Genomic DNA, 9,215 nt, shown 5'->3' with positions numbered 1-9,215 from the left:
CCAGATAGCCCATCTTCTATTCTCTGCCGCCATGTTTTATAACCTCCCAACCCCATTTCTAGATTCTGGCCTCTGGAGGAGCCAGTTTCTTTCTTATTAAATCTCTTCCTCGGGGCAGCTAGGTGGCACAGTGAATAGAGTACTGGCCCTGGAGTCAGGAGGATCTGAGTTCAAATCTGGCTTCAGACACTTAACACTTACTAGCCTTGTGACCTTGGGCAAGTCACTTAACTCCAATTGCCCTGCCTTCCCCCCTCAAAAAAAAAATCTCTTCCTCCCTTCTCCAGGTAATTAGCAAAACCTTTCAGAGATGGCCCTCTTTCCTGTCTTCAGACTCAGGTATACAGAATGTTCTCTTCTTTGTTCTGTCCCCCTCCTGTGTCTTTTGCTGTACACTGTGTCAGTCTCTACCTACACAGTGCCCTCTCACCACCTGCTTGCCCTTATTTTTACAAAAACCAGAAACCTAATAGCTCTTTCCATGTCTTGGCCCTGTAGGTACTGCTTATCCATCTGGTCCAGGCCCTTCTTCTACCCTCCTATCAGCTACTTTAATGTTATGTCCCTAATTGAGGCCTCACAATACCCAGCTATATTTTAAAGCTGAAACCCACCAAGGTCAACTAAAACTTTAAAAAGAGTTGAGACTCTCAGTCGGTTTTTATGGTACAGCACAGCTTAGTGGAGAGAGTGCTAGACTTGGAATTGGGAAATCCCCCTTCTGACACTTGCTAGCTGTGTGACCATGGGTGAATCACTGAGCTTCTCTGAGACTTAATTACTAAGTTATTTTTGTCAATCAATAAACAAGCTTTTATTAAGTGCTTTCTTATGTGCCAGTCACTGTGCTGTATCAAGAGACAAGGAAAAAGAAAAAAAAATTCCTGCCCTCTGTAACTTAACATTCTAATGAGTATTGGGATTGACAACATATACAAATTAGAACAGGGGCAATTAGGTGGCACAGCGAATAGAGTACCAGCCCTGGAGTCAGGAGGACCTGAGTTCAATTCGACCTCAGATACTAGACACACCTACTAGCTTGTGACCTTGGGTAAGTCACTCAACCCCAATTGCCTTATCTTCCCTCTCCAAAAATAAAATAAAATAAAATAAATTAGAACATAAATACAGAGTGGATTGAAACTTTTTTCTGTTATTTAAAATTTTTTATTTTGTGTTCATTGATTGCTTTTGATGAGACAGATTGTTGTTGTTGTTTGTCCCTCATTCTTGAAGAGGACCATGATATCAGAAAGGTGATGCCATGACTTGCAAGTGAATTGGATTTGTGTGAGGGAGGGCTATGCAAAGTCACCAGCCTCACTTTCTCCTCCAGAGCCATTTGATTGGTGACACAGTAGACAGAGCACTGGGCCTAGAGTCAGGAAGACCTGAGTTAAAATCTGTCTTCAGATGCTTATTAGTTGTGAGACATTGGGTAAGTCACGTAACCTCGGCTTCCTCATCTGGAAAATGGGGATAATAATAGCACCTATGTCCCATGGTTGGTGTGAGGATAAAATGAGATAATATATAAGTAAAGCACCTGGCAAATAGTAGGTATTCATATAAATGCTAGCTTTTATTTATTTATTTTAATATCTTTTTAAAAGTTAAGGACAAGTTAAGGACATTGGTAGGGGGAAGTTCCTAGACTGAGGATATTATAGAACCTTTGAATATTGATTCAGAGCGTTCTTTCAAGGAAATTGGGACACGAACATTGCCCTTAGGTACATTACCAATTTGTTGGGAGGGGAAATTTTCCATAGCATCTTGGTGGATTTCAGCCAAGCTATGTTCCTTCTTCTCTTTCCAATGCTTGCTTCACTATGTCTTATTATACCTCAGAATCCCTTACCTGATTGATCTTGTTACTCCTTCCTCATCATCCCCAACAATGGCATACACAATCCATATTTAATTCATCTGCTCTTATTTCAGTGACAGTGTCTGTCCTGATGCTCTCAGGATAGTGTCCTGCCTCTCCCTTCAGGGAGCTCCCTGAGGACAAGGACTGGATCTCCTTCATCAGACTGGGACCTCCCTGCAGGTGGGATCCTTTATCAGAGCCCAGAACCTAGTACTGGGCTGTGCAAGAGAGATATGTTCAATCCGTATGACACAATTCACTGAAAAAGAATAATTTCCAGAAAATCAGTGATTTGACTCAGAAACAGGTAATTAAAAGGAGCCCTAGAATTGGAATCCCTGGAAAGCTTTAAAAATAGGACCAACAGCCATCTGGCTTGAATGTTGTAGTCACAAACCTGCCTAGAGACAGAGGGCTGGATAATGTAATCCTAATTGCTCCCAACATTTCTCCCTAAGGGCCGATTGTTTCATGAACTTGGTTTAAAAATTTTTTTGATCACTTTTTCTCAATGTAACTGGTTTCCTCTATAGATTCATATATTTTATGTATTTAACAACATTATTTTGAGAAGGGTTCACAAGATAAGCTTCACCAGAATACCAGAGGGGTCCATAGCCCCCAAAAAGTTAAAAATCCCTTCTCTAGAGGAACTGAGGATTCCCTAAAACCTCTTTTTTTTCTCCAGGATGGGACATGAGATGTCAACAGTTACATCTTCTCAGTCATATTAAGAGTGTGTCCTGAGTGAATGGGGAAGGATTTGTTGCTCAGCTAAAGAGTTGAAGTAAGAGTGTCCTTGTCTGTCTCCAGATGCTCTCCTCATCAACTCTTGTGAGGCAGACCAGACTGTCCTTCCCTTTCATCCTTGTGAACCCTTCTCCCATCCCATACCCAATAAAATCTATATTTTAGGGCTTTGTTCCAGATATTTTCTACATTTTGGTCACTGTTTCTTCTTCTATGTGTGTGTAATACATATCTTTGATATGTCTCCTTACTTCTGATCTGTTTTACTATCTCTTGACTTTTAATTCTGTTTGTTTTGTTAATTCTATTGAAATCCTTATCTCATTCTCCATTCCTCTCTTGACTGATACTTAGTTTCTGCTCTCCCTTTCTCTCAATCTATTAGTTCTGTTCATTTTGTCTGTCTCTGTTTTTGTTTCTCTCACTTTCTGTCTTTATCTTTTTTTTTTAAATCAATTAATTTTTTTATCAAACCACTAGGAAAATATCACATAGCCTTGAAACACTGAACAGAAAGGCTATGTTAATCGCATTCAGTAAGAAGTTGGTATAAAGAGAACAAGATCTTTTCCAACACAAGGCCTGGTACTAACATGTTGCTCAAAGTTTTAAGCAAGTGATAACTGGATAATTGGTGCACACTGCCTCCTGTACTCCAGGGTAAACAAAAGCTCTCCTTTGCAACCTGCTTAGAAATTTAAGTTGTCTTCCTCCCCTTCCCTGTCCTAAGAGAGTCATCTCAACAAGCTGTTTCTGTTGAAGAGGGCCAGGGTCAGGTATCACATCTTTTCTCCTTTGGGGAAATCTAAGTTTCCCCCAAACCAGTCATCTATGATTCCATTAAACAAGAGCCTTAAGACTGTTCTGCAAGCAAAGAGAGACTTTCTTTGGCCTTCACTCAAAACCGTTTCATGTTAGTCTCACAAAACACTCTAAATGAAGTGTTGCCCCTGTAATACCTTCCAGAAGGGCAAGAAAAAGTAACCTGAGCAGCAGTCCTGGAAAAGCCAGTGTGAAGGAACCTGAGCTTCACATGCCTGGTGAGAGATTTCCCATTCATGTTCTTCCTTGGTGTCCCAGCTGATAGCTCATGTGAGCACTGTCCTCATCAAAGGAAAGATAACCCGGCAGCTGCTCAGAGCTCTAATCGAAGTAACCCTCTTTCCCCAGACTCCTCTCTGAATGCCAGGTTCTTTTACTGGGGAGAAAAGCACAACTGTGCTTCTCTTTTCCAATCAGTAGTAAACTCATGGCTGCTGCTTTCTGGTCTATGGGAAATGGTTCAATCAGGTGGGTGTGAAGTTGGCACTAAACAAAAGTGGAGGGCTACCTCAGGGATGCATACAAAATGGGATGTAGGTTGGGGAAGAGAACTGCTAATACCTATAAACCCAAAGGGTTATTCCAGCTTCTAGGAATGGAATACCTCAGAACCAGCTGAAAGCCATTAAGGGCTCCAACAGATAGAACAGAGGGCAACTTCACTGAAGGGATGGACCTGGGTACTATCAGCCTTCCATGCTGCCTCCAATCCAAATCTGAGAACCAGTTTCTTCCATGTCTTCACCTATGGGCTAAAACATATAATGGAATCAACAGAGTCCAGAGGCAGATGTAAAATTCCCATAAAGGTATTCTTAGACTTGCTATCAGCCTCAATTTCTTCATTCTTAAATTTTCACTGAATGGTAAAAATTTCCATACATTTTTACAAGTAGACCCATTTTCCCACCCCAGATGACTACTGACAATGACTATTTTGCAATAGATGCCAGGGAATCCTTCATCTTCTTGGTCATGGTAGGGATGAGGTGCATATGGTCATCAACACATTTGGTCACACAGGACTCTAGCTGCCTCTTCACCTGCTGCTCCTTGCTCCCAGCATCCATCAAGTCTTTGGCTTTGTCATTGATGCATGGTGCCATTGATGCATGGTGCATCGAGCCAGGCGGTCCTGGAATTTCTCCAGTTCACTGGTCACAAGGGCCTGTGCCTGGGCCAAGGGAGCATGGCAGCGTTCAATGCACTGATGAACTTGCTGCATGGAGGCCTGGGTATCTTCACAGCAGCTGGCACTGCACCGGAACATGGTACCCTGCATCTTACGGATATTCTCCTGCTCCAGCCCTTTCACCATGGTGTCCACTGCCTCCTGCACCCGCAGCTGCTGCGACTCCACCATGGCGTACACCCCCCCACCCCCCCCCCCCCCCGGGCCTGCGCCCTGCGCCACTCGGCCGAGCGCTCTAGCCGGGTGTCCACATGGAGCTCCTCTGTCTTTATCTTGATCTCTCAGTCTGTTAGCCTGACTATTAGCTTCCTATTAGCTCAGACTCCAGTTCTGTACACAGGATGTCCTGGCAGAATGGAAAATGGAAAACTGAATTAATTATTTTAATGTAATCATTATGCATTTTCTAGAAATTCACTGGCTGCTTTGATGTCAAGCAGATACACAACTATGGTCCCCCTGTATCACCCATCTTCTCCAAATCTCCCATAGCTCCAAAGTAGCTGTTGAAGGTGCTGAATTTGCCATCTGGCTTCTCCACACAGGTGGGATGGTCTTACTTATTTAGAAACTAGGATATCAGGGTCTAGGCTTGTTAGTGTGGTGTCATTGTTTTAATGGTGACATAATCTCCTGAACATTCCTGGTGTAATTCTTGTTTTCAGACCTCAGTATAAGTTGGGCTGGATTGGGAAGTGAAGTGAGGGGCTGGAGTGAGTAATTTCTTATTCTTCATAAGTCTTGGGGGAATATCCCAAGTATCTGAATGCTTAGCACTCTTCAGTGCTGTGTTCAAATCTTAGATAGATAGTCCTCTTCCCTTGAAAAGGGCAGTATTTTTAGTTGGCCTCACCATTCCTTAGGAAGGTGGTGTTGAATGGCTGGCCGCGTAGGATTCCAATCATTGACAACCTCTTTGTCTGCCTTTACTTGGCTTGTACCTAACTGGCACCAGTCTCAGCCAAGATGCAATTATTTTGGGAGTGGAAACTTGTAAAGTTGATTACTGCCCACCACATATATCTTAGTATATATAGAGACGCTAAGTGGATTGATCACTGAATCTGGAGTCAGGGAGAATCAAGTTCAAATCTAGCCTCAGACATTTACTGTGTGATCCTGGGCAAGTCACTTAAACACTTTCTGCCTCAGTTTTCTTAAATGTAAAATGTTGATAATGGTAGTGCTTACTTCCTTCATAAGGATCAAATGAGACAGTATTTGTGAAGCACTTAGCACAGCGCCCGGTAAGGTAATAAATACTTGTTCCCTTTTGGAGAGAGGACATTTGCAAGGGCCTTTAGGCCTGACACCTGGCACTTCCTTCTTTCCAAATGAAGTCATGGGGCCAAAAAGTTATTCAATCCATTCCCCAACCTCAACGTAAAAGAAACCTTCCTTTTCCATGCTTCAGTGGTGCTCCCTCTCCTAAAAGAGTCTCTGTTTTCTCTCCTTTTCCCACCTCAATTTGCTGAATAAATGTTGGAATAAGACCTTAGAAGCCAGCTGGTCTGATTCCTTCTCTTCTCATTGTTGGAGATCTTTCTGGGAAGGGACAGCTGTGTTGGGAGAAGCAGGTTTGGAGAGAATTCAAAGCAGTGCACTCACCCTATAGATTCTAAACCTTAACCACACCTGGTCCTTTCTTTGTTCAGCTGAGTGGAGGAGATAGGATGAGATCAGGGGCTCCTCTCCAGAGGGGCACTTGTCTTTATCAATCTACCCCACCCCAGTTCCTAAGGAGGTAACAATAGCACCTTTCTCCACATAGGTGAAGAAGTCAGGTGATCCTGTTAGAGGGGGAAGGAGGGACCTCCCCCTCTCTTTCTCACCCCCTTGTTTCCCCTCCCTCTCTCTTAATTGTCCTCTTCTTTCCCCTCCCCTCCTTCTTCCCAGGCAGTAATATAAGCCCCAGGAGGAAAGAACCCAGGAGGGAGTCAACTGGACCCAGCAAACCGCTAAAACCCCATATACTAACTCCATTCTTGCTTTATCTCCTTCTTGCTCCGAACCTCCCATATTCATACTGTAAGTACTTAACCAAGGTACAAACAAGGGAGAGTTTGGGGGCAGGGTGAGGGGGCGGCAGAAGGAGACCACCATCTCCATGGAAGTGGGGGGAACTGAGAGTGGGATGGCAGGAGACCTTAGCTCTGAGAGTAAGGAGACTAAGAGAGTGACGAGAGGAACTGGGACTGAGAAGGGCACCCAGGTCTGAGACTCCCCCACTAACCAGACAGGGGGCAAGAGGTGGGGAGTCTTTAATAGAGGATAGGGTGTTCTGGGGATAAAGGATCCAGATGGTCCTTTTAGAGCTCCCTCAATCTGAGAGTCTTGCCATGTATGGTGTGAGGAGGGAATAAGGAGCATGGTATCAGGGGCTGGTAAGGTTGTGGTAAGAGGTCCCCTCCTTCCTTCTGATTACAAGGATTTTGTAGGGTGAATGTAAGGAAAAGCCAGAGTAGGATGGGGAGGTGGGCCAGTCAGTCAGTTCCTGCCACTCGGGTGTACTATCTGGGATAGGAAAAAAGGGAATGTGGGTGTGTTTGTGCTTGTATTTAGGTGTCTGGTCCTAAGTCTGTGTAAGTATTTGTTATTATCTGTGTTACCTCGAGCAAATTAGTGTCTCATCTGTAAAATGAGAAGGTTGGACTCTAAGGTACCTTATACCTCTGAATCCAAAAATCCTTTGGCTCCTCCTGGGGGTCTTACAGTGGGTGAATGGGAGGGGAGTTGGGAAGGCAGGTGGGGAGATAGCTACTGCCCTCTTCCTCTGCAGATGATGACTGTTCGGAGGCCATGGACCATCTCGGCTGCAGTGCTACTGGCTCTACTGACCTGCTTAGGGTCTCTGGTGGAGGGCTACCCCTCCAAGCCTAAGGCCCCGAGCGGGGACGCTTCCCCCGAGGAGCTCAGTCGCTACTACGCTTCCCTTTGGCATTATCTCAATCTGGTCACCAGGCAGCGGTGAGGGGTCCGAGGTTGTGTACCCAGGAGTGTGTGTGTGTGTGTGTGTGTGTGTGTGTGTGTTGCACGCCCACTGGTGCACTCCACGCCTTTGCTTGGCTTCTCTCCTGCCCATCGATGAGGGAATATGAGCAGATGGGATGGGGCAGGACATACTTTGAATTCACCTCCAGTATCTCCTCTTTACCCTCAACTCTCACCCGTCACTCTCCCTTTGGTGCAACGACCGTCCCCCAAGATGTCCAGTCAGGGTAGCACCACCAAGCCCTCTCACAGTGAAGACAAGAGCAAGAGGCGGGACCAGTGCTGACCCCCTCCCCTCACCTGGCTCTTCTTGCCCGCTCTCCAGGTATGGGAAGAGGGACAGTACGGAAGCCCGGCTGGCTGAGATTCTCTTTACGGACAGCAGCGGAAACCAGAACAGCAAGTCTGGGTGAATTCACCCCTCCTACCAGACCCCCTTTACCACTCCCCTCCCCACTACCATCTATTAGATTGCAAGTTCCTTGAGGGCAGGGAAGGTCCAGTTATTTTTGGCCGTTAGCACAGGACTTTGCACAAGACAGGCTTTATGTAGATTTGTTGAACAACTGGTACCTCCTTTTCCCTCTTCGCCTCTGAAGGACTCCTGCGATTTTCTAGACTATTCATTCATCCATTCTTTGAGTAATCATTAAGTAACTACACTGTGGAATGCCCTGGGCTAAGCAATAGAGGAGATGTTAAGGCAGGTAAGACTTAGATAGGAATTAGATGGAGAAACTCCTCTGCCTCTATCTTGTGAACCTCACCGTCTTTGTCCACTTCTCCTCTCTTCAAGACCGGGATTCTGTATCTTTTCGTGGTGGCTCTTGCCTCCAACTCCTCCTTTGGCCAGTATGAGATGGTAATCAAAACTATTCATCTTTGATCAGGTCCTCCAAAGGAGTCTCCCTCTCCTCCCCAGGTCATAACATATATCCCCTAAATCAGGTCTGGGAAGCATATTCCCTCTCTATCCTCCCCTCCAGGTTGGAAGAGCCTTATGTTTGGGAATAGTTCTGCCTTCTGATTGATCTCATTTGAAAACCAGAGAACTTCCTTCGAGGCCCGGACTCTGCTGAACCTCTCATCTTCCCACTCTTGGGGGCAACACCTGGGGGCTTCCAGTTTGTCAAATACCTGCAGAAGATCTGTAGGTGACTGCTTCCTGACTACTTAATAAAAAGCAAGCTTCATGGAAACAATGTGTCTGTCTCCTTTTTGTGCCTTTCATTGGTCCTTTGCTCCCTGTGCTGGAGGAGATAGATAGCAGAGAAGCCTGAACCTACTAGGCTTAAGCAGGTTGAGGGAGAGTGAGGACTCGGTTCCAATGAGAGAATGTTGAGGTCGCCCTCAGTGAGCTGATCAGTGACATTCAGCACCCCCTATGTGCAGAGCTAGCTCTCAAAGGGGAAAGGGAGGGGGGAAATCTGTGTAAAGGGCAGATTCAGCTCTCTCCTCCGATAAGGGCAGATACTGTCCTCGGTGAATTCTTAGTTTGGCAGAGAAGACATGCCCAGATCTCAGAGGAATGAGAAACACAGACTCTCCATTAAAATAAAATTCTAGAAACCAAGGTTGGGGGAA

The 9,215-nt window shown here is 45.3% G+C and overlaps 1 protein-coding gene and 1 pseudogene across 1 annotated transcript; one reads left to right on the top strand and one right to left on the bottom strand.

Annotated features, from left to right (window-relative positions):
- Positions 1-4,273: 4,273 nt before the first annotated feature.
- Positions 4,274-4,841, bottom strand: LOC138143094 (protein FAM136A pseudogene; annotated as a pseudogene).
- A 1,072-nt stretch (positions 4,842-5,913) lies between these two features.
- On the top strand, positions 5,914-8,793 carry PYY (peptide YY). The gene is made up of 5 exons (XM_069064270.1): positions 5,914-6,384; positions 6,537-6,668; positions 7,420-7,607; positions 7,957-8,040; positions 8,618-8,793. The coding sequence occupies exons 3-5, from the start codon at positions 7,420-7,422 to the stop codon at positions 8,643-8,645; spliced, it is 300 nt and encodes a 99-aa protein (XP_068920371.1). The 5' UTR covers positions 5,914-6,384; positions 6,537-6,668; the 3' UTR covers positions 8,646-8,793.
- The last annotated feature ends 422 nt before the right edge of the window (positions 8,794-9,215 follow it).

The sequence above is a fragment of the Petaurus breviceps genome, unplaced genomic scaffold, assembly GCF_028583685.1.
Source record: "Petaurus breviceps papuanus isolate PSGF00001 unplaced genomic scaffold, PetGlider_PUasm1.0 90630, whole genome shotgun sequence".
Classification (NCBI taxonomy): domain Eukaryota; kingdom Metazoa; phylum Chordata; class Mammalia; order Diprotodontia; family Petauridae; genus Petaurus; species Petaurus breviceps.
Note: the sequence above shows the minus strand (reverse complement) of the source record. Positions and strands in the feature narration are given on the sequence as shown.

Excerpts from the sequence above, each read along its gene's own strand:
- PYY (XM_069064270.1), top strand. The coding sequence starts at position 7,420 with ATGATGACTGTTCGGAGGCCATGGACCATCTCGGCTGCAGTGCTACTG. Across the intron at positions 7,608-7,956 it reads AATCTGGTCACCAGGCAGCG|GTATGGGAAGAGGGACAGTA; the intron begins GTGAGGGGTCCG and ends CCCGCTCTCCAG. Across the intron at positions 8,041-8,617 it reads AACCAGAACAGCAAGTCTGG|GTTGGAAGAGCCTTATGTTT; the intron begins GTGAATTCACCC and ends CCTCCCCTCCAG.